At 37.1% G+C, this 25,744-nt stretch overlaps 2 protein-coding genes across 3 annotated transcripts; one reads left to right on the forward strand and one right to left on the reverse strand.

The window, feature by feature from the left end:
- Positions 1-3,855: 3,855 nt before the first annotated feature.
- Positions 3,856-6,703, reverse strand: LOC137965551 (heat shock 70 kDa protein 4). The gene is made up of 2 exons (XM_068811817.1): positions 6,410-6,703; positions 3,856-5,773 (listed from the first exon to the last, which is right to left on the reverse strand). The coding sequence occupies exons 1-2, from the start codon at positions 6,621-6,623 to the stop codon at positions 4,044-4,046; spliced, it is 1,944 nt and encodes a 647-aa protein (XP_068667918.1). The 5' UTR covers positions 6,624-6,703; the 3' UTR covers positions 3,856-4,043.
- Positions 6,704-21,792: 15,089 nt separating this feature from the next.
- LOC137966132 (WEB family protein At2g38370-like) lies at positions 21,793-25,155 on the forward strand. Of its 2 annotated transcripts, none has more exons than XM_068812651.1 (3): positions 21,793-21,898; positions 21,997-22,219; positions 23,502-25,155. In XM_068812651.1, exons 2-3 carry the CDS (start codon positions 22,007-22,009, stop codon positions 24,972-24,974), a joined length of 1,686 nt encoding a protein of 561 aa, XP_068668752.1. In that variant the 5' UTR covers positions 21,793-21,898; positions 21,997-22,006; the 3' UTR covers positions 24,975-25,155. The 2 variants fall into 2 exon arrangements, with proteins under 2 accessions (XP_068668752.1, XP_068668753.1); XM_068812652.1 differs by having other exon boundaries at positions 21,794-22,219; positions 23,502-23,678; positions 23,835-25,155.
- The last annotated feature ends 589 nt before the right edge of the window (positions 25,156-25,744 follow it).

Consider the following 25,744-nt stretch of genomic DNA (forward strand, 5'->3'; position numbering starts at 1 on the left):
GTTGTTGTCATTTTATACCTTTTTGTCACGTGTTTTAATTTTATTTATTAAGTATTTTTATACTATATACTATGTTATTACAAAATAATTTATTTATTAATTAAATTCATTTATATTATTTTTAACTGTTTTATGTACTTTAAATAATTTATTCTAGTCACACGTAATTAGTATATTAATTTATAATAAATTTTAATTATTAATTTGTTTAATTATGCAATTTTTATAATTAATTAAAAATTTAGGTTTATTTATTATATTCCCTTATGTTTTTTTTAATTTTTATTAATTTATATAATTTATTCTAGTCACATGTAATTAGTATATTAATTTATAATGAATTTTAATCATTAATTGGTTAATTATCCAATTCCTATAATTAATTAAACCGTTAGGTTTATTTATTATATTCCCTTATGTTATTTTTTAATTTTTATTAATTTTATATAATTTATTCATGTCACACGTAATTAGTATATTAATTTATAATGAATTTTAATCATTAATTGGTTAATTATCCAATTCCTATAATTAATTAAACCATTAGGTTTATTTATTATATTCCCTCATGTTATTTTTAAATTTTTTTATTAATTTTATATAATTTATTCAAGTCACACGTAATTATTGTTTTAATTTATAATAAACTATAATCATTAATTGGTTTAATTATCCAATTTTTATAATTAATTAAACCATTAGGTTTATTTATTATATTCCCTTAAGTTAATTTTAATTTTTTTTATTAATGTTATATAATTTATTGTAGTCACACGTAATTATTGTTTTAATTTATAATAAACTATAATCATAAAAGGTTACTCATTCTCTTATTTATTTAGAAAAGGACACTGGAATCTGTTTTCTAGGCACTAACACTGGAATCTGTTTTCCAACCATTTCAACTGGCCTGGACTAACACCCAAACATGAGTTGAAGTGGAAGCAATTCATCTCACTTCAATTCAATTTTCCACTTCATTTCCACTTCATTGTGGACTAACCCCCCCTAATGGGTGAACTCACATTCTTCCTTGGACTTCAAGTAACACAATCCGAAAATGGCACATTCATAAATCAATCCAAATACACTAAGAGATTGATTAAGAGACTCAACATAAAAAATCTTAAGTCAATTAGTACGCCTATGAACTCATCCTTCAAGCATGACTTGGACAATTCTGGTAGGGCCATAGATCAAAAACTCTATAGAAACATGATAGGATCTCTACTATACGTTTCAGCCAGTGGACCAGATATAATGGTCTTTGTATGTCTATGTGCAAGATATCAATCTGATCCTAGAGTCTCTCACTTAGTGATAGTGAAAATAATTTTCTGTCTTCTACTTGGGACACCCAACTTAGGTCTTTCGTACTCAACTCTTCACCCATTGATGTAGTCGGTTACTCGAATACAAATTTTTCCGGTTGCAAAATTGATAAAAAAGAATACATGTGGGAGTTGTCAATTACTTGAAAATATGTTTGTCTCTTGGTCTTCCAAGAAACAACATTCAGTTGCATTATCCACTATCGAAACTGAATACATAGCATGTGGAAGTTATTGTGCTTAACTTCTTTGGATGAAACAACAACTAGATGACTACGGCTTAGAGAAAAAAGAAATGTTGGTCCATTGTGACAACATAAGTGCCATAAGTTTAAGTAAGAACCCAGTTCACCACACTCGATCAAAATACAAATAAATTAGACATCCCTTTATCATAGAGCTGGTTCAAACCAAGGTTAGAAAGATTGAATTCATCCTCACAAAAAAACAATTAGGGGATATATTTACAAAACTATTAGGATTTGACCATTTTTCAAAGCTTCGAGGAGAACTAGGCATGAGCAGCCCACCTTTATTCACTTAGGGGTCATTGATCGATCAATCGAAATTCAATGGTTACTCAGTTATATGTAAGTGTAATTTAGTATTTTTATTTTTAATGTATGCATACTTGAGGTATTATATGATTCTAGTGTTTTAAGGATTCGTATAAAAATTTAATGTTTTTTTATATATTATAGCAGCATTGCTTTTAGGCTTTTGTAGTATGAATATGTATTTTCTTATAATTTATATGTTTTTCTATATTTATAAGCAGTTTTTTTATTATTATATTTATTTACCCATTGGATTGTTTGATAAATATGCAAATAGGTATAAATAATGAAGTAAAATATTAGATAAAATAAGTATATCTAAATGGAATGGTACGTGGGATAGTTTGATACGTTATGTACCATCTATAACCGTACTTTGAACAGACGTAAATAAAAATATATACATGTACACATATGAAAAGTGTTAGATTCCCATAGAGAAGGTTATCTATTAACTTTGCTAATTTAAAAGAATATAATAATGCAAATCATTAACTTATGCATCTCTACAATATTTAATAATTATAAAAATTTACTCAGTTAGTTGTACATGTCACAAGGAAATGAAAGAATCTGGTAAGGAATAACTCGTATCCGTTTGTATTCCATTTAATGGTAAATAGGTAATTAGGTAAGATAACTCAAATACTTAGTTGAATAAGAATTTTTTTCCCTTTCCATTCCCTTCAATAAACAGTAGATAAATAACACCCTTTTGGAAATGACAGAAATGCACACTTGAGTTTTCCCACTTCAGAACTATAAAATAGCCAAAATAGTCATATAATAAATTTCATTCTTATCTGGATAATCTGATTATTTACTACATTGATTAATTTAAGAAGTCAAAATTAGAACAGAATATGTACGTAAAGATTTTTCAGACAATATAAGATTATGAAAACACTATGCTCTTATATTTGAAGATATTTCCATCTAGCTGTTTTTGCTTTTACCAAACTAATGAAGGTGAAATATATATTACACGTTGCACAAAAAGAACAATATGTGAAATAGTATAAAATAACAAAAAAAAATTATCTTCGTATAGACTATTATTGTTTTTATAAATTATTTTGAATCAATCAATATAATTGTCACTTTTGACATAATTTAACATGATGCAGTTATAATACTAGTAAGTAAATTTAATGTACCCAAATTGATACAAGCAGCATCTTCGTAACAGATATCAAAGATACTCAGATCTTTTTACTAAAATTGTTGCTAGCTACGTCGAATTCTCAACCAGAACCTTGCCAAATACATGTAAATCTACCGATAAGCCTAGATCCAGCCCAGATCTGATTGTTCTAAAGCATTTATTTGTCAGGCTTAGACGGGATTGAAACATAGAGGGGTTAATCCAATTTTATGTCAAATATATCTGATTTCATAACAAACATTTCAAACCGTCTCTGGTTGTAAAAAATTTACCATTTATTAAGACGTGAACGATTTAATAGACATAAATATACCCATTACTTTTATCTCTATTATGTTTATTTCATCTTGTTACTTCTTTCATATAACTCTTTACCACTTCAGTGTAACTTCAACGGTTCATGCTTGCATAAAAAATTTATAATTTAAATTCATTTTTTATAAAACCTGAGTCAGACCCAAAATTATAAGCAAGCTTGTACATTCGCTCTCTTAACCAAGAGGTCCAAGTCCATTCCTGGCCTAAAGACATGTTACGTAATAGAAAATCCTTGAAGAGGACTCGGGAGTGTTTAAGCCAATTAATAATATAATACCAAAGGTACTACCAAATCACTTGACATTATAAAAACAAGCGAAGTTAAACATCTAACATGCATTACGTTCAAGAATTCCTAGTCATTAGCAATTCATTCCTGACTCTTGCCTCCTTCCATAGAAGGTTAAAGGAGATCACATGTCAAAAGACTTCGTCATTGTTGGCCCATAACGACCGATGTAGATCCTCTAATAGATTAAATAAATGTAACAAAAAATTAGACCATATTTACTCAACCAAAGTCCTTCATACGAGAGTTCCATAAACTTAAACACATAATCCAAATCAAACACCACAAAATCTTGCTGGAACGATAGAAAATTACTCTCCCAGCAGCAGAATGACCCGATCCGAGTAATCATCATCATTAAACATAAAAAGAAGAGAAATTACTTAATCAACTTCCTCGATCTTGGGCCCAGCACCGCTACCGCCGGCAGGCGCATCCTCGTCCATGCCAGCAGGCATATCAGCACCAGCACCCTGGTACATCTTGGCAATGATGGGGTTGCAGAGGCTCTCCAGCTCCTTCATTTTGTCGTCAAATTCATCTGCCTCTGCAAGCTGGTTGCTGTCTAGCCACTGAATGGCTGCCTCGATAGCATCTTCGATCTTCTTCTTGTCAGCAGCAGCAAGCTTGGAAGCGATCTGCTCATCCTTCACAGTGTTCCTCATGTTATAAGCATAATTCTCCAACGCATTCTTAGACTCAACCTTCTTCTTGTGCTCCTCGTCCTCTGACTTATACTTCTCAGATTCCTGCACCATTTTTTCAATTTCTTCCTTGCTCAGCCTTCCCTTGTCATTTGTTATGGTGATCTTGTTCTTCTGCCCGGTGGTCTTGTCTTCGGCAGAGACGTTCAAGATACCATTGGCGTCAATGTCGAAGCAGACCGTGATTTGGGGAACACCCCTAGGAGCAGGAGGAATACCAGATAGCTCAAACTTGCCCAAGAGATTGTTGTCTCTTGTTCTCGTCCTCTCACCCTCGTACACCTGGATGAGGACACCAGGCTGGTTGTCTGAGTAGGTAGAGAACACCTGTTCTTTCTTTGTCGGAATGGTAGTGTTCCTTGGGATCAACACAGTCATAACACCTCCAGCAGTCTCAAGCCCAAGAGACAGAGGGGTGACATCGAGAAGCAACAAATCTTGAACCTTCTCATTGCCCTCGCCACTTAAAATTGCTGCTTGGACAGCAGCACCATAAGCAACAGCCTCGTCGGGGTTGATACTCTTGCAGAGCTCCTTCCCATTAAAGAAGTCCTGCAACAGCTGCTGTACCTTGGGAATTCTAGTAGAACCACCGACTAGAACAACGTCATGGATGCTACTCTTGTCCATCTTAGCATCCCTCAAGCACTTCTCAACAGGCTCCATGCACTTCCTAAAGAGATCCATGTTCAGTTCCTCAAACCTAGCACGGGTGATGGTGGAATAGAAATCTACACCCTCAAAGAGGGAATCAATTTCGATTGTGGTTTGAGCAGTAGATGAGAGTGTCCTCTTAGCTCTCTCGCAAGAAGTTCTCAAACGCCTCAGAGCCCTGGGGTTTCCAGTGATGTCCTTCTTGTGCTTCCTCTTAAATTCCTGCACAAAGTGATTCACCATCCTGTTATCAAAATCCTCACCTCCAAGGTGAGTATCTCCAGCAGTAGCCTTGACTTCAAAAATTCCCTCTTCAATGGTAAGTAGAGAGACATCAAAGGTTCCACCACCTAGATCAAAGATAAGGACATTCTTCTCACCAACGCTGGTAGCCTTTTTATCAAGCCCATAGGCAATGGCAGCAGCTGTTGGCTCATTAATGATTCGCATGACATTGAGACCAGCAATGACTCCTGCATCCTTGGTCGCCTGACGCTGAGAATCGTTGAAGTATGCAGGTACTGTGACAACGGCGTTCTTCACTTGAGAGCCTAGAAAGGCTTCCGCAATCTCCCTCATCTTCATGAGGACCATGGAAGATATCTCCTCAGCAGCGAATTGTTTATCCTCGCCCTTGTAATTAACAACTATCATAGGCTTGTCACCTGGTCCAGCGATGAGCCTGAAAGGCCAAAGCTTAATATCACTCTGGACAGAGGCATCGCTGAACCTCCTACCAATCAAACGCTTAGCATCTGAAAAAAAATTATCAAATGTTTCAATCTTTCATTGAGAATGAAAGCTTAAGGTAAGGTAACATATTAGAAATAGATATAGCTCCACGAGACTAGTATTGCAATTTTATAAACCCTGAAAGCACAGAACGAACAAGGGACTATGACACAACGTCCCACCATGACCGAAACAAGCGTGAAACATTGGCACAAATAGCTCAAATTAACCAAACTCGAAAATAATTGCAAATACGTTCATAAACAGACTAGTTCTATAACCAATACGCAATCTAAGATCGAAAGACCTCATAAGTGATATACAAACTAAACTTAAAAAAGTCTCAGTAGTCCTATGGCATTAGACTAAGTTTCAATCAGAGATCCACTACAAACTCTTCACGCATCACACAAAGCCAGAAAAATGAATGCAAAACCTGAAAACTAAAAACAAATCTTCGTTGTAAATAAATCCGAATTTCTTTAACTAAACAATGGAAGTAGTCGTCCAAGACAGATCCGTCATACAACAGATGAAAAAAGCACAGATACAGACAGAAATCAGATTCAACAACTCCGCACCGGCCACCATATGAACAATAACGAATTGAGAAACTTTAGATCTACATCTTAAACGCAAAGCCATGTCAGAATACTTACCGAAAACGGTGTTTGTAGGGTTCATAGCCACCTGATTCTTGGCGGCGTCTCCGATCAAACGCTCCGAATCAGTGAAAGCAACATAAGAAGGCGTCGTCCTGTTTCCTTGATCATTTGCAATGATCTCAACACGGTCGTGCTGCCATACACCAACGCACGAATATGTGGTACCGAGATCAATTCCGATTGCCGGACCTTCACCCTTTCCCGCCATCACACAAAAAAAATTTGACAACGCAGAAGAAAACAAGGTCTAAACTAACAAATATGCAACCAAAGAAGAAAACAACTAGGAAAAAGTAAGGGTTTTAGGCAAGGAAACCGGTGGTAAATATATATAGCGGAAGGCAAAAGTTTCTAGAAGTCTCCACTATTTCTTGTCCGTCGATCTGACTTTCACGGACGGACAAGATGAGTTTGGAATCGGAACGCATTCCTAGTGGGTGTCACGCAAGCGTAATTGTTATGTCCATTTTTGTCAAGTGGGTTCCAGAAACCCATTGACAGTACTCGTTGGGGCCGACACGGACTAGGTCTGCGTTTCGCGGATGAGGTGTGTGGCGTGCAAAATGCAGCTTCCTCTAAATTCCTTCACATAAAGATCTAATCTTAATAAAACCTGGATCGCATCGACCGACCGAGTTTTTCTAGATCGACTGGTCGAACCAGATTTAATTGGACCGGCCAGTTTAACCGGACCTAATTTCTTGTCCAGGTCACGAGTAGAGGTCGCATGGAACTGTGGCAATTCATGACTAGCTCAAGCTCGGCTCAACTCGGCTTAGTTCAGTTCGAAATAACTTGATCTTGAATCAAATTTGAGATCGGGTTTATGACTCATTTAAGTAAATAAGCCAAACTTGAATGGGAACCGGCTCAAGACTTAAGATCGAAGGAGGAGTGGCGAAGGCCAAAACCCCTCCAATCAGGACCGAAGGAGGAAATGCGAACGTCGCCACCCACCTTTCCACCCCCAAACCCTAAATCTTGCCATTTATTATGTTTGTCCCCTTTTTGCCAATTTATACACCATTTTCACGCCATATCTGTGTTATTTTCGGTGAATTCCCACCTCCTCCGTTGTTGCTCTCTTCTTCCTCCCTTCGAAAGATATTTTTTCTATTTTTTCCCTATTCGGTTGTTTTTGTGTTGGGTGATAATTGCCATATTTCATTGGATCTCGCTTCCCTTCCCTCAATCTACCCATTGATTGTGCTTGTCCATTTTCGACAATTTCTACATCATTTCTCTATGTTATTTCTAGCGAGTTCCCACCTCCTGCGAGAGCCATTTCTGCTCTTCTTTCCCTTTTCGGCTGTTTTTGTGTTGGATGATAGTCGCCTGGTTGAGATTCCATTGGATCTCGCTTTCCTTCCCTCAAACTGTCATTCCTTCTTGGTTGATGCTTTTTTTATTTTCTTTATCTTCTATGAGTTAAACTTAGGTATTATTTGATTAATGAATAAATTATATTTATTATTAAATTATAATTTTTATTAGTGTTAGTTGTCTGGTTGTTTCTTTTAATGCATAGTGAGTAATTATTAACTAGTAATTACCACTTTGAATGTTAGGTGTTTAATACATATTTTGATTCTTTTGATGTTGCTTGATAATGGCGGACCAAGAAAAAATTATTAGTAATTAAGCTAGTACTTAATAATTTAATATCAATCAAGTAAGTAAATAAATTGAAATTTTATTAAATAATTTATTAATTTATTATTTATTAGGTTATAAATTATTTCAAAAAATATGAGACAGCCAAAGAAAGATTTTTATTTTAGGAGAATCTTTTTAAAAGTGTATCCAATTTTATGTAGAGGTCATGCCCAATTTTATTTGACATGTATTTTATGCAAAGTTTTAAATGTAAGTTGGAGCTTGAATCGGCTCGAGCTCGATTCCAATTTTAGGCTTAAAGTTGGGCTCGACTCAAACTCAAGTTCAAAGTATTTAAACCAAGCCCAACTTGAACATATGTTGGTTCGAGCTTGGTTCGACTTCATACCATCCCTAGTCATGGGCACATAAGAACTAAAAAATGGATAAACAACGATTAAATCATTCAAGTTTGCCACTTTAACCAGCAATTTGTGTGACCTGATCGAACAGCCATAATAGGGGAAGGAGGTAGTGGCTTCTGCCCTTCTCGTACACCCCTTTAAATTGGTGGGGTGAAAAAGGCAAAAAGAGGGTCATATCTCTTCTTTCCCTCTTATTTTTCTAGAGGAGTTTTGATATTTTTAAAATAATAACATCAAAATGGTATCATTGTGGTTTAAATAATGGTCAAAGCCAGTTGAATCCAACCGGATCATCTCAGTAGATTGATCGATTTTAATAACACTGATCCATTATTATATAAGTAAAATTTATCTTTATTCCCTGTTTGGGGAGGAGGGGGGGGGGGGGGGGTTCAGGGGGCAGTTATGTAAATAGAGAATAGCTCATGCTCCTTGTATGAAAATAATATATAATAATCATTATAAAAAAAGGAGCATATACTTCTAATTTGACAATCAAATTTAAACGAGTGAAAGGGGTTGGACTCAAGTCAAGTGAACATTTACTACCATCTTTTTCTTCCTTCCAAGAATCACTTTATTTATAAGAATGACATTTACTATGTTCGTTACCTTCATTTTATCATTAAAATTGATAAAAATAAAATAAAATAAAATAATGTCAAATAACCATCATCATGAATGTATGGGATAATAAAAATATAAAAAAAATAGTTATTAAATTTAAATTTGATGGTTAAATTGAGAATTGAGTGCACTTAATATTGTAAGGACTTAGTCCATACTCCTATTTTTCCAATTTAAATTTACATTTTCACATATCATATATTTGAGAAGATTTTTTATTTTTTAGTTATATCTAATTATAAAATAGAGATAATAGTATTACTTTAAAATAATATAACTACACGATTTTTCTAACAAAAAACTTGGATACAACGAAGGGATAGTATGACCTGAACTTAACCTCATTTCGCTTTGACAATTATAGCCTTGTTTCCACTTTTAAAATTCAATACATGTTGTGCAATATATGACTTGTGAGGGCATTATGAGCAATGCCAATAAAATATGGAGTCAGTTTTAAAATAAATACTTAAAATTACCTAGATTTTGTTTTTAGAAAATTTAATCTACAAATATTTTAATTTTTAATTATAAAAATAATACTTTTTTTATTTTAGAGAAAAGCTTTTCTCACGAGAAATCGAATCCTGTTTGTAGCATGGGATTGATTGTAAGTTTTAAGTAAATACAAATTAAACATATATAATAATAGTTAAAAAAGATAAAAATTTAAGGTAATTTGAATATTTTTAAGCCTAAGGAGGGGTTAGTCCACAAAGAACTTGAATTGAAGTGAAAAATTGAATTGAACTTAAATGAATTGATGCAACTTCAAGTCGTCCTTGGGTGTTAATGTAGACGAGTTCAAGCGCACTAGAAAACAGATTCCAGTGTTAATGCCCCCAAATTAAAAGTATGATATTAATAAGAGAATGAGTAACATTTTATAATATACTTAAATAGGACATATATCTAAATAGATAATTAACCAAAATAAACATGGTTACTACACTTATAAATGATTTACCGTTTAGTATTAGAATATATTAATATCCTATTTAATGAAAAACTATATTATATTACTTAATGATTATATTTTATTATAAATTAATACAATAATTACATGTGACTAGAATAAATTATTAAAAATAAATAAATAAAAATAAAAAATAACATAAGCGAATATAATAAATAAATAAATTATTTTTTAATAACATAAGATATGTTTTAACATTAAAAACCACTAATTTAATACAATAATAAATAAATTAATATAATAAATAAATATATATTTATCAATAACATAATATATATTTTATGTATTATTAATTAATAATATATTGTCACAAAATTTAAAACCATTGGTTTAATTAATTATAGCAATGGGATAATTAAACTAAAATAATTTATCAAATATTTGTTTTAACAATATTTTAATTATGACTATTAAATCACTAATTTAATATAATAATGATAAAATAAATATATTAAATAAATAAAAATAATTATTTAATAAATAAAAATTATAAATTATTATTTTAATGACGATGGTTTAATTTTTCCTAACTTAGCAAAAATTAAACCATCGTCTTCCTCAGTGGTAGGCAAGCAGGTGACAATGCTCTGACGATACGCCAAGAGTGATAAGAGAGGGAGGCCGAGAGGCTCTACGACGGAGGTCGAGAGGGAGAGGGAGGAAGGCTGATGAGGGGGGGGGGGGGGGGGGGGGGAGAAGAGAGGGAGGTCGAGAGAGAAGAGAAGTAGGGAGGCCAAGAGGCTATGCGATAGAGGATGAGAGGGATAAAGAGAAAAAAAAATTGGCCGAAGGATCATGTGGGGGGGGGGGGGGGGGGGGGTAGGAGCAACTCGCGCTCCGATTGGTTGATTCAAAAAATAGGTGTGAATCCAAATTCCCCGATTTTTGTCTGAGAGAATGAAGTGACATAATTCACTTGAAGAGTAATTTATTCTATACTAACCCATTTATCTAATGAACTAGGTAATGCGAGGGGAATTCATTCCACTTCATTGTGGACTAACCCACCCTAAATAATATGTGTCATGGAAATAGTGTGTTAGGATATGCCGTTGCCATGGATCTCGTCACCCTGCGTTGTCCTCTTTCCTCCAGATTGTCTATTGATGAAGAGAAGAATTTCTTGTGTTTGCTATGCCCAATTGCTTGGGATGGAATGAGCCTTGAAGGAGGCTCAACCTTGGACCTCAGAGAGGGAGAATCTGACCTTCTATTCTAATTTGATTTCAATGCTTACCTTCATTCCAGCCCGTTTTCCTCCATAAAAAGGATTAGGGACGCAAAACATCAAGTCCAAACCTAGGGGCACAAATTACAAATAAACCACTTAAACACATCGAAAGGAAATTACATAAATTAACTCATGCGTCTACTTATTATTCGGGATGCTATGGAGTCCATAACATCACCAACTCCCCCCCCCCCCCCCCCCTCCCTGGAGAAAGTGTTTATCCTCAAGCTCGAAAGTGGGGTAGAGAGAACTGAAAAACGCTAAGGGCTCCCATATAGTGTCAAGTGGGTCTGTGTAGGCCCATTGTACGAAAAGCTCCCAGTCGTCCTGGACTCGGTGAGCCTGCAACACCTGAGTTGGGGTGAAAAGCACACGCCCCTTCTGAAGTGGTGGCAAAGGTGTGTGGAGCAACGGAGAGTCACCTTGGAAGGCCTTCAACTGTGAGACGTGGAAAATGTCATGGAGCTTTGCATTCGAGAGGAAGTTGCAAATGGTAGGCCACAGTGCCAATGTGTTCTAGTACTTGGAATGGCCCATAAAACTTTGGGGACAATTTGTGATGTTTGGAGGCCGAAAGGGAGAGCTGGCGATAATATTGGAGATGAAGCCACACATAATTTCCTGGAGAAAAGACCAGGTCTCGATGCCCTTTATCATAATTTGTTTTCATTGTATGTTGAGCTTCCTATAATGATCTCGGACTTGGCGGATCATTGCATCTCGTTCTGCCAAAGCTTGATCAAGAGTGGCCATCCTAGAAGAGCCAGGTTCATAGGATAAGAGCCGAGGGGGATCTTTGCCATAAACGACCTTGAAAGGAGTGGTGTCGAGGGATGTGTGTTACAAGGTATTATAACAAAACTTTGCCCAGGCCAGCCATCTGACCCAACCTTTAGGTGAATCCCCAACAAAATAAAGGAGGTACATCTCAATGGTACAGTTGACTACCTCTGTTTGTGCATCGGTCTGCGGGTGGTAGGCGGGGGAGAAAGCCAACTTTGTCCCTTGTAGCTTGAATAGTTCTTTCCAAAAAGTACTTGTGAAGACTGCATCTCTGTCACTGGTAATGGACGTAGGAACACCATGTAGGCGGACAATTTGATCCATGAAGAGTTGGGCGACATGAGTCGCTGTATATGGATGCGCCAGGGGCAAGAAATGTCCATATTTAGAGAATCGGTCGACCACCACAAAAATGACTGATTTGCCCGAGGATGGGGGAAGGCCATCAATAAAGTCCATGGATATATCTGCCCATACTTGTGAAGGTAACTGAAGTGGTTGTAGCAACCCTGTGGGACTTAAGGACTCCGCCTTGTTTCGCTGACAGATCTGGCAAGCTATCACATAGCCCGCCACACTTCGTTTCATGCCCCGCCGAAAAAAAATCACGGCTTATACGAAAATATGTTTGCTGTCGGCCCTCATGTGTGCTATCATGAAACATAGATAATATGTTGTGAATGAAGGGTGATGTCAGATGAAGATAAATCCGATTCTTGAACAAGATGAGTCGGTCCTGAATGGTCCAGTTGCTATCCAGTGTTTTCTGCTCAATATTTTGATATAATTCAAGGAGCTCGGGGTGCTAGTGAGTTTCATCCCGAATGGAGTCCAACAAAAGAAATCTTGACTGACTGATTGCGTGTAGCTGAGGCTCAGATAGGTCCCTGTGGGACAAGGCATCTGCACCCACGTTGAGGTGGCCAGGTTTGTACTCAACAATAAAATCAAATCCCATCAATTTGCTCAACCAATGCTGCTGGGGGGAAGTGGCGAGACGCTGCTCAAATAAGTACTTCAAACTGCAATGATTGGTCCGTATGAAAAAGGGGCGACCCCAGATATAGGGCCTCCAGTGCTGAATGGCTTTTGCTAAGCCGATCAGTTCCCGTTCATAGGCAGCTAATTTGTGGTGATGTTGGCCTAGCTGCCTGCTGAAATAAGCTATGGGGTGTTCTTGCTGCTGTAAGACCGCACCAATACCTCCTCCTGACGCATCACATTCAATAACAAACAAATCATCAAAGTTGAGAAGCTGGAGTACCGGGGCGGATGATAATGTTGTCTTCAAGTGCTCAAAGGAGGACGCAACTGTGTTAGACCATGTGAATGCATTGCGCTTAAGGAGATTGTTGAGTGGAGCTGCAATCTGTCCATAATTACGAATAAATTTTTGATAGTAACCGGCGAGTCCCAAGAACCCCCTTAACGCTGTGACTGATGTAGGAGTAGGCCAGTCGACGACAGCCTAAATTTTTCTATGGTGTGCCTTCACCCCTGATGCTGATATGACGTGGCCCAAATATGCTACCTCTGAAGTTCCCATCTAACATTTGGATTGGTTGAGAACCAAATGATGGGAACGTAGGAGAGTTAACCTGGAGCAGATGCTGAAGGTGCTCATCCCAGTGCTTACTATAAACCATAATATCATCAAAGAACACAAGAACAAACTTCTGTAAAATAGAACGAAATACCTCATTCATGAGGGCCTGGAAGGTGGAGGATGCATTGGATAGACCAAATGGCATGACTAAAAACTCAGAATGCCCATGGTGCGTGTGAACATTGTCTTCTCCATGTCAGAAGAGTGCACTCGAATCTGGTGATACCCTGATTTAAAATTGAGCTTGGTAAATAAGTTGGCCCCGTGCAATTCATCTAATAGTTCATCCACCACTAGAATGGGAAATTTATCTCTGATGGTATGAGCGTTGAACTCTCTATAGTCAACACAAAACCGCCAGGATTTGTCCTGTTTCTTGACGAGTAACACTGGTGAAGAAAAGGGAGACCTGCTGGGCTGAATAATCCCTTGTGCGAGCATAGTCTGGCACTGGAGCTCAATTTCATCTTTTTGTAAGTGTGGGTAACGGTAAGGTCGTACCACCACCGGCTCAGTGCCCAATTTCAATCGGATACGGTGATCACAATTTCTGAGAGGTGGAAGTGCAGTAGGCGTCTAAAATAATTCACCAAATTTTGTAAGTAAGGAATTTATCTTACAGTGATATGCGTCCAGGACTTGAATTTCCTGAACAGTACAATATGTGGGAGCATGAGTGCTACGAAGTGTAATAGGATACTGTTGGGCCGTAAAAGTCATAGTGAGCGCCTTAAAATTCCATATTATTGGCCTCAACGTCTGGAGCCATTTAATGCCCAATACTAAGTCAAACCCAGCCAGGGGATTGACTAGAAAATTTGCTACAAATGAGTGCCCTTCAATATGAAATTCAGTAGCATGCCAGCACTTGAAATTTTTTCCCATTGGCAACCGAGACTGAAATGCCTGTGTTATTTTGAACCACCAACCCAAGTTGTTGAGCGGCTGGCTGGCTAATGAAAATGTAAGTACTGCCTGAATCCACTAATGTCAGTAACTGAAGATGCTGCAATCCAGCGCAGACTTATATAGTGTTGGAGCTGTGCATGCCTATCATAGCATGAAGAAAAATGGCTGGTTCTTCTGGTTCGGGTTCAACACTGTCTTCCAACTGTGAATCTTCCTCTAACTCATCCAGTACCTCCAACCAGAATAAGCGTTTGCATTGGTGGCCCTGGACATATTGCTCTTCATAATTGTAACAAAGCCCCTTGGCTCGCCACTGTTCCATCTCGGGTCTAGAAAAACGACGTATATATTGTGCTGGTGGAGTGGAAGGATAATTGTCAACACGCGATGGTGGATTTTGCCCATAGCGTGGAGATGCTGAATAGGATGTGGGGGCACTAGTGGGCGCCCTGCTTGACCAAGATGGTCGTTGTATGAGAGACTCCTTAAGGACCCGTTGTTTTGTATCTATAGTCCGGGCAAGGTTCATAGCATGTGCCAGATCTTGGGGGTCATGCAATTCTACTTCCAGGTGCAAGGCCTCCACTAATCTGGCAGTGAATAAATTAACAAATTGGGTAGGAGGCACAAATCGACTGGCTCTGGCCAGGCGTTCCTGAAATTGCTTCTGATACAACTCAATGGTCCCTGTCTGTTTTAAATTCACGAGGTCCCCCAAAGGGTTGCTACGTGCAGGAGGGTCAAACCCCAACTTGCAATAATCTTTAAATAAATCCAAATCATGAAGATGATGCTCCAAATGAAATTGGTGGTACCATAGGATAGCTTCATCAAGCATATGGAAGAATGGACCCGATCATCAACATGCGTTCTTTGATTATAAAAGAATTGGTAACAGTGGTGTAACCAGATCAAGGGATCCGTAGACCCGTCATAGGTAGGAAAGTCGAGCTTGGCATACCTGGGCACCGTATTGTGGCCTAGTGCGGGGGGTCCCATGGCAGCTAGAGGTTGGTGGCGCAAATGTGGTGGTGGTGGGGGCGTGTGGGGAGGTTGGGGGGCGGCAAGAAGTGTGGAACTGCCTGATAGCGTAGGACCATGAGCAAAACCATCCTCCACTCACCGAAGTAAGTGTTGAAGAGTGTCATTGATGGTAGACACTGTCGATTGAAGTCCTTCAGTTAGATTTCGATTTTCCTCAACGCTATGATGCAACTCCTCAACGATATGATGTAAATATTCCTGGGAAGAGGACTCGCCAAGGGTGGTCCTGTTTGATACCACAATGTTAGGATTTGCCCTTGTCATGGATCTCGTCACCCTACGTTCTCCTCTTTCCTCCAGATTGTCTATTGATGAAGAGAAGAATTTCTTGTGCTTGCTACGCCCAATTGCTTGGGATGGAATGAGCCTTGAAGGAGGCTCAACCTTGGACCTCAGAGAGGGAGAATCCTACTTTCTATTCTAATTTGATTTCAATGCTTACCTTCATTCCAGCCCGTTCTCCTCCATAAAAAGGATTAGGGTCGTAAAACATCATGCCCAAACCTAGGGCACAAGTTATAAGAAAATTAAAAATAAACCGCTTAAACACATCAAAAGGAAATTACATAAATTAACTCATGCGTCTGCGTATTATTCGGGATGTTATGGAGTCCATAACATAGTGAAGGCAACGAGTAAATCGTCCCCTTGATCCTAACAAGCAACTTCACATACATGCACGATTGACAACCAAAGGATGGAAATCCTCAATTGCTCGGCTCGCAAGTTTTTTTTAATCTTTGTGTTTATGTATGTGAAGTGGTGCTCTGAGAAAGTAACTTATCTTAATTTTGCCTTAATGTAACCCATGTCAATTAAGAATTTTTTAAAAATTAATTTAGAAGTGGACCATTTAAGGATTAAGGAAAATAATGATGAATACTTAAATAATTAGTACTTTAAATACTTATTCTTGAAAGGGCTTATTAATCTTGTGCGAAAGAAAATTTAGAATTGATTTCATGTGGACTCAAAAAATAGAAAAGTTGTAATGTTTTTCTAAAAGTTCCAATAAATTTGAGAAGTGAAATTTGATGTTACCACTTATATTATTGCTCTTATTAGATTATATAAAGTAAATTTCCAGCTAGAGGGTGAACAACATTTGATTTAGATTTCATTCCATGAAAGTTATGTAATATTGGGGTGCCTATATCACCAACTCTTATTTCATATCAAAGATAAATCTATTTCAATAGGAAATCATAGGAGAAAATACTGATAAAAAATCTATCATTTGACCACAATTTTCTATTGTTTGTCTTATATTTAGGGGATGAAGAAGATTTCACCTTGATTCCTCTTGTCTCACAAAAAGTTAAAATGAATAGAAAAATGAGTTCCTTAGCACTCAAATAAGAAACAATAAAAGAAATGTTAGAGGATGTGCCAAACTTCAATGACATTAATGTATTATCCCTTTATTTTTTGTCTCTTATTCACACCTTTTATGGTGAAGGGTATACCTATAATTGTTGTATTCTTGACCACTATATATAGAGTTTAAGGGAGAGGATTAGATCATTCGAAAGAGCCCTAATCTATTCCCTCCTCCTCTATGTGCTACCTATAATTGTTGTATTCTTGACCACTATATATAGAGTTTAAGGGAGAGGATTAGATCATTCGAAAGAGCCCTAATCTATTCCCTCCTCCTCTATGTGCTCCTCCTCCTCCACTGTAGTCGTTCCCTCTTTTTCTTCTAGACACTCTAATTCATTACTAACGAGAGCAATAATAATCGCAGAAGAAGAAATAATCAAACATGAAAACTATAAGATTTATACAAGTTCGGTTCCAGGTGAGACTACGTCCTATCTTCTGTTGGTGCAATAAATCACTATGATGATGAAGTAGTTTATATGAGAAATCACGCACACTCAAGTGTTTTTCTCTAACCAATCTTAGTCGCAACTGATGATCCTCCTCGATGATAATCCTAATAGTGACGCCTCCAAATATAAAGAGAAAACTAGGGCAACCACAATACAAATGTGAAATCATCAAACTACCCTTAATGAAACAACCGATAATACATCATGGACCTTTCGGGGGCTCCGCCCCCAAGCCCCCGGGCCACTCCCTTTCCAACCCCCCCGTGATGATTCTGCGGAAGGTGTTAATTAGGTTCCACAATTTAACATCTAGGATAGAAGTCTAAAGGATTAATTTTCAGCAGCAAAAACTAGTGTTGGACACGTGAACAGTAAACCAGGAATTTCATTCTCCAACAAACAGTAATAGTGATAGTAAAACAAGTATGGAAATCCTAGTAATTGTAACTTTAACCTCAAGATATGTTTCCTAATTTACCTGCCCATATGAGGCAAGTTTCTAATCCAAATCCCAACGAAATCCTGGCTGAAATCCTTTCTAGATTATGTTGAAACAAAACATAAAACTTTCCAAAAATAGACTTTCCTAGATTAGTAGCACTTTACTAAATTAGACTTCCCAAAGACAAGAACTCCTTAAGATGAAAAGAGGTTTAAAAAAGCTGATGAATCTCTGTAAAATTCGTCCAAAATTCTGGTGTTCACACAAAGGTTCTTTGCATCCATCAAACAACAATGCAAGATATCAAATTTCAGCAATATATCAACCAGTATTATGGCAATTCCACTCAGGTATTTAATAAAGAGAGAAGTATCCAGTAGTGATAGATTAGACTACTGATTTCCAGAGATTAATATCATCAACCAACCACAAGTTTATAAGGAAAATAAGGCTATATAAGGCATAGAAACAGGTTTATAAAACACCTCAAAAAAAAAAATAATTCTTCCAAGTAATTCCATCACAAACTGAAGAATATGATGGAGTAAAAAAAAACATCAAATTTTCCTCATAAATTCCAGAAGAAGAATGTCTGGCATTTATCTAAAATTAATATATATGAAACATCAAAGATGAAACCTGGAAAAAAAACTTAGCTTTCCCAAGTAATTCCATCACAAACTGAAGAATATGATTTCGCTCTTCAGACTGAATCTTGCACCTTGGAGTCCTAAAATAAGCTCCTCTGATACCATATTGTTTTCAGTATTCCATCATCTCTGATCTTAAGGGTCACATGTGATAGAGGAGAGGAAGAAGGAGAAGTGAATAAAGAAGAAGAAGAAAGAGAAGAGAAGAAGAGTTACACGGTTATTTTTTCTTAAGGATAGATCAGAGGTCTTACCTATATTTAAATCTTTTTATGCCATGATTTCTATTTAGTTTCATGCCACCATAAAAGTCATTCGATTAGATAATGCCAAGGAATACATGTCAGACAATTTCAATTTCTTTTATACTGATAAATGAATTATTCACTGAACATCGTGAGTCTATATACCCCATTAGAATGATGTGGCTGAAAGAAAGAATCACCATCTATTTGAGGTTGCACGGGCCCTTCTGCACCATATGCATGTGCCTCACTTCTGTTAGCCACATGTTGTCCTTACAACCTGTTTTCTTATTAACAAATTACCGTCTTCGGTTCTTAATGGTGCCACTCCTTATTCATATCTTTTTCCTAGTGATGGCATGCTTTCTCTTCTGGTGTATATCTTTGGTTGTACTTGTTTTGTTCATGTCAAGTCTCCCCACAGTACTAAATTGGATCCGAGAACACTCAAACGTATCTTACGGTTTGCTCAAATCATGCAACAGTTGGATCTAATCCCAATTCTTAACCAGAAACTCCAAAGAATCGAAAAGGGAATGGCAGCAATGCGTGAAGGGGCCACATTCGAGAAGTATTTTTTCCAGACCGCAGAGGGAAAGGTCATGGAGCAAAAGTCATGAGCAGACACTGTCTCGATCGGTTGGAAAGGCCACAACCCAAAAACATTAAAAATTTTAGTGTAGGGAAATCGAGAGCTGATGTCCAGAGCAGGCAAATCAGACATTGGGGAGCTTGGAAATCCAAAATCGGAGGGTTTTGAGTTCTCCTCAACGAGCTCAAGGGTGTGCATTTTCCTCAAAGAACCTAGGGTTTTCAAGCTTCCATTTGGCTTGATTTTTTTCTCTTTTCTCTTCCTCCCTACGAATCATTGTGTTAGATCCCGGACCGTAACAAACTTCTTAAATAAAACTGGGATACTTGGGTGTAAACTTGCTGATACACCTATTGAACCAAATGCTATATTATGTGTTGAAACTAGCAATGATGTTGATATTGGCCAGTTGCAATGATTGGTTTGAAAGCTGATTTATCTCACAGTTATGAGGCTTGATCTATCATATTCAGTCAGTACATGCATCAACCTCAACAATCTCATTGGATGCCCTTGGAGAGAATTCTTCGGTATTTGAAGAAAAATCCTAGACAAAGATTAATGTGTAAATCCCATAGACATGTGACATTAAGGGTTTTGCATATTTAGATTAGATAGGCTCCTTAGATGATACAAAATCCACCTTTGGATACTGTACAACTGCTGAAGGTAATTTGGTCACATGGAAGAGCAAAAAATAGAATGTTGTGGCTAGGTCAACCGTTAAGGCCAAATACAGAGCCATGACATATGCAATAAGTGAGCTATTATGGCTCAAATCCTTCATGACTAAGCTTGGATTCTAGATAACCAAGCCTATGCAATTTCACTGTGATAATCAGGCAGCCATTCGTATTGCAACCAACCCAGTGTACGTGAAAGAACTAAACACATCGAGATAGATTATAACATTCGAGAAAAAGTAGAAGTTGATATTATATCAATGCAATACATACCCTCCAAGAACCAACTAGCAGATGTCTTTACAAAGGCTATCGCTATACTGTCTCTCTTTGATACGTGTTCCAAGCTAGGAATAATTGATGTTTTTTCACCAGCTTGAGGGGGAATGTTAAATGAGTATTAGTAACATTCTATGTAATTAAGTGAAGGAGTGGCATAGGGTGTTGTTATGTCTAAGTTTAAGTTCTTTGTTATCCTCATAAGTTTCTCAATTTCCCATACTAAGCAAGATGACAAAAGAGCAATTTTCTTTCTTTGAAACCCCTCAGACTTTTATAGCCTTACAATAACTATTTAGACGATTACCATCAGTTTGCATGGGTTTGCCTATGTTTTAACTCTTTGTTGATACTCATTCGTCCTTTGTTCAAATGGTCAAGGTGAATGGTTAATTTCAATTTTTTTTTTTTTTTTTTTTGCGATCATTGGACCTGCCATGGTGACGTTAATGTGTTTAGACAGAGATTTTTAACATAAACCATTTGGACATTTATAACTATTCAACCAATCAATTCCAACAATGTATTTTTTGTTTGAAATTTGTCTAAGTACATATAAGTCCTTTTTTTTTACGGCTTATGAGCGTTTGAATGCCTATGCTAATGAGAATTATAACTTGCCAAAAAGATTTTTCTAACAATCTCATTCCACTTCTAGGCTCTATTCAAAGCAAAACAATGAGTACGGTTAATCAAATTCATACAAAACACATCAAGATACGATCACCTAATGGAGATGCCGAAGTAAGGGTCTTAAATCTTAAGTTTGATCAAATAATAAATTTCAAGTTCAAGATGATAAGTTTTTAAATTTTATCGTATGGTCCAAATTTTAATTCACAAGGGAAATTTAAATTTTATTCATCATTTATCTTTGTAACTTTATTGAGATATAATAGTAGTCTCATTGCTCTACACAAGATCCATTCATATTCAAATCAACAAGTAGACAAACATAAATAAATAGCAAAAACATAGAACAAAAAGGAGCATTAAAAATCTATACACCAATTCTTGAAGAGATTCAGTGATGGCTTTCATGCACTTCTTAAAGGTGCTTTATGATTTCATTGCCTAATTTTCTTATAGGACCAAAGGATAAAGCCCATGTTTTAAAACTCAGAACAAACTAGATCAGACCGGTCGAATAAAAATTGATTTAACTTGGATTCATATATTTCTTTTCTTATTTGAATTGAGAACCCGCGTCGGATAGCCGGATTAATGGGCTTAGTCCCCTAGAGACAGTTCAAAGTTTAAAACCACTTCCCTCCACAGTTCCGTGACATCACCGTAATTCTCCGAAACTTTAGACCCTTTCCATTCTTCGAAAGAAAAATCGAATGTTTCCTTCCCGTTTAAAACCACTTCCCTCCACACTTCCGTGACATCACCGTAATTCTCCGAAACTTTAGACCTTTCCATTCTTCGAAAGAAAAATCGAATGTTCCTTCCCGTGTGTCAGTTAACGCCATACACATTTCCTACCTACCATCGACCCAACCTCATCGCTTCAGCAATTTCTTCTACCGAGGACTAGGGTTTATCTTCGCTCTCAATGTGTAATTTGGATTCAAATAACACTGAATAGTCCATTTTTGGTTCCTTTGATCTGCATTTTTGTGCTCATATCGCTTCCTTCCTCTCGATCGATTCAGTTTGGAAAATATGCAGGAATCCCCACATTCTGAGTGGGAATTTGAAAATGGGAGGTTTGGAACTGACGAGGCTGCTTCTTCGGGCGCCTCAGTGGCGAAAAAGGTGATAGTCGGGAGAGCGGAGATCGATACGTCGCTGCCGTTCGAATCGGTGAAGGAGGCAGTGAATAGATTTGGAGGGAGTGGCGCGTGGAAGCCTCAGCATAAGTTAGTGGACACTGAGGTGAGGGGAACTAAGAAGCTCTTTTCCTGATTTTTTTTTCTATTTTTTGACGGAGTCTTTATATAATTTTTACGACATACATAACTCTTAAAAAATCAGTTTTCGTTTTTCTTTCTCTCTCTCTCTCTCTCTGTCTCTCTCTCTTTCGGGTTAGGTGGTTAAATTTTTTACGAAATATTAGCTTTCCCCTTGGAAATTTGAAAGTTTGGTGGAATATTTGAATTTTTGTTTTACTATTTGGAGAATTGATAATAGTAAATTTCATTTGCACGAGTTAAACTGGATTTTGCTTCGGATCATCTTTTGTCTTCTTCTTGCTCACTATTTTCCGAATACTTTACATCCTTTCTCTTTTCAATGTTTTAAAACTAGTCATTCAAGAGCTGATTTCTTGTCCGAGTGCTCTATTTTACGGCCGGAAGCGTTCCCTTTGTCTCTGATCTGTTAGGGGGGTTCAGGTTTTCCGTCTTTGTTCGAAAAGAGTGATTCTTCTAGGAAAAGTGTAGCTCATATTATTTGCGATCATTCTTTCTTCAGTTTCTGACACTTTCAACTTCGTGACATGATTTCGTCGGGTATATTGTGGCGAATCAATTACGTTAATGAATTTGCAAGGACATTTGACAGATGTCTTTGCTTCCAAGGCCAAGAAGGGGGGACACCATATTAATTGGGTTCTAGTACGTTCAAATTAAACTGCCTATTGTACTCACCGTGAACCTTTATTGATATTCATTTCTTTTATAGTTGAGAATTCAATTAAGCCTTTTAACGTCAAAGGAGGTCCAAATTTTGGTCGCGAGGTCCGAGATTGACTCTCTCTCTCCCCTATCTGATCACCCACTCCAAACGGAATATGATCATCATAGAAGTACTATGGATTATAAGATTTTTGCATGAATTTGCATACGTTGTTTGCCTACATTAATCTTGGTTTAGAGCATATAGTGAAAGATAGAAGAAAATATGAAAAATAAATGGTGCCTTATCAGTTTGGCCATTGGAAAGGAGTGTGTGGCTAATTGTCATGGATCTGTAGATCAACTCAAGGATAGTAGTAACAGGGAAGGAAAAACTTTTGCTCAATTCAACTTCATGCTGCTTCATATAAAGTTGATTGACTTTCATCTCATAAATTGAGATTGAGCTCTAGATGCATGTATTTGGAAACTGCCCTTCAGATAATGCCTTTTTTTCAGTTCTGGTATATTGATCTAAATATTCGTCTGCAATCTTCTTTGTCATTTATATGTTTTTGGGCTCTGATTTTAAACTTTATCAGGCTGGGGACAACTTCAAAGAAGCCAACATTGGAAAAGTGGAAGAACAAACTGCAAAGTTGGAAAATGATGTTATTGTGAAAGAACGAGAAACTCTTGAAATATTAAAAGAACTGGAAGCTACCAAAAGAGTTGCGGATGAATTAAATTCAAAGCTACAAAAAGAAGAAGCTGAAGTAGTAAGCAACCTGGACATGAATTCTAACGACATGAAACTACATGATGTCCCACAAGTTCAAGTGCTTACTGGAAATCAAATTCCCCTTGTGAGGTCTGTTGAATCAAATGTGGGACCTACATCATTGACTGGGTTTATCTCAATGGAACTGCTGCAGGTGAAGCTCAACCTGAGCCGGACAACAAGTGATTTGGCTAGTATTCAGGCTTCTGTCGAATCTCTGAGCAAGAAGCTAGGGAAGGAAAAACTCTCACTTGGGGAAACCAGTGAACGACTAGCATCAAACTCTGCAAAAAATTCGCTTTTGGAAGAAGAACTAGACAAAATGAGGTTAAAACTGCAAATAACAAAAGATCTTGAAAGTAATGGCAGAGATAACCCCATGAATATTTCAAGGGAAATCCAGGAGCTCAGTTCAGAGGTTGAACATTTTAAAAACATGGCTGAAGCAGCTAAAATGGAACTTTCCAAAACAATGGCTGAGATTGAAGAGACTAAGATCAGCATAAGAACAGCTGAGATAAGGTGGCGTGCAGCTAAAAAGATGGAAGAGGCAGCCATAGCAGCGGAAGATGTTGCCCTTGCAGAAATAAAAGCCATATCGAATAATGTGAAATCTGTTACTCTCTCTTATGATGAGTATGCAGCTTTAACTACGAAGGCACAAGAAAGTGAGCAACTCTCAAGGAAGAGAATAGAAACTGCTATGGCTGATGTAGATGAAGCAGAGATTTCTAGAGGGGCAATTATGAAGAGGGTAGAGGAAGCATCAGAAGAAGATAAGACTAGTAGGAGGGCTTTGGCGGAAGCACTAAACAGAGTAGAGGCTGCAACTAAAGGAAAGCTTGCAGTTGAAGAAGCACTTAGGAAATGGAGATCTGAACATGGCCAGAAGAGAAGATCAGTTCATAATTCTACTAGGTTTAAAAACCCATACCCATCTCACTATAGAAGGGATTCTCGGCTGTTTGATTTGAATAGGGTGAACTTGGCTGGTGATGGATCTGACAAAATTCTAAGGCCTACATTATCAATTGGGCAAATATTAAGCAGAAAACTGCTCGTACGTGATGAATATGAGATGAGAATTTCCAACAACATTGGGAAGAGCTCCAACAAACCCAAAATCCCCTTGGGTCAGATCTTGGGAAAAAATGGTGGCGCCTTTTCTTCCCCGAGAGCAGAGAAGGATGAGAGAGCGAAGAAGCAGTACTCTACAAAGAGGAAGAAATTTGGTTTCACCCGAATTACTCTGCTCCTAGCAAAGGAAAATAAGAAGAAAAAGAAGCAAGACTAGCAACTAAGTGGTTGAAAAGTCGGAAACGTTCAGCTGTTGGGTTGAGAATATGATATGGATTGCTTTTGTGAAAATCGTTATTGTTGAATGTTACTGTTGATTTTATCTGCAATGTAAGATTCCTGTAAAGCTGATGCTTGCTAGATTTATATAGAATGAGGATGGAGTTGCTCGGTTGTTTTTAAACCTGCTGTTTAGTCATGGAATCTGTTGAATATCTCTGCTTGTGTTGCCGTAGGTTTGAATGACTACGAGCCTTCTCATTGCGAGAAAATCTTTCATAGAAATCCACCATAATTCCCAGCTAGAAAACGAACAAGTAAACAACGAAGCCGAATCCCAACATCAGGTTCAGGGCATGCGGGCAACAGTTGCTTTGTGAAAGCAGAATTGCATCTAACAAAGGTCTAGCCTTTGTTGGAATATTTTTCTCATTAAAATCTTCTTCATATTCTAAAGAAATAATATGTTTCTTTCCATCACTACAAAGATCTCAATGAGAAAAGTAGATTGTAAAATTTCTATCTTCTTTTGTATGGAAGAATTATCTACATCATTTTCTATTTTCATAAGAGAAATTTCTTCTTAAAGTAAGACATTTTTATGCCATTTAACAACTTTTTTTATTAGTAAGAAACCAAAATATGGCTTTTTAATTGTTTTTAGTTGAGGTTATTCCTTCACGACTCACTTCTATAGGAGAAATAGAGAAATTGACTTTCTAATAAAAGAAGTATACATAATTCATTATTACATACATGAGTATTATT

The sequence above is a fragment of the Aristolochia californica genome, unplaced genomic scaffold, assembly GCF_029961685.1.
Source record: "Aristolochia californica isolate CCGP_79_NKW_82.1479 unplaced genomic scaffold, dmAriCali1.0.hap1 SCAF_5, whole genome shotgun sequence".
NCBI classification, from domain to species: Eukaryota; Viridiplantae; Streptophyta; class Magnoliopsida; order Piperales; family Aristolochiaceae; genus Aristolochia; species Aristolochia californica.

Excerpts from the sequence above, each read along its gene's own strand:
- LOC137965551 (XM_068811817.1), bottom strand. The coding sequence starts at position 6,623 with ATGGCGGGAAAGGGTGAAGGTCCGGCAATCGGAATTGATCTCGGTACC. Across the intron at positions 5,774-6,409 it reads CCCTACAAACACCGTTTTCG|ATGCTAAGCGTTTGATTGGT; the intron begins GTAAGTATTCTG and ends ATTTTTTTTCAG.
- LOC137966132 (XM_068812651.1), top strand. The coding sequence starts at position 22,007 with ATGCAGGAATCCCCACATTCTGAGTGGGAATTTGAAAATGGGAGGTTT. Across the intron at positions 22,220-23,501 it reads ATAAGTTAGTGGACACTGAG|GCTGGGGACAACTTCAAAGA; the intron begins GTGAGGGGAACT and ends AAACTTTATCAG.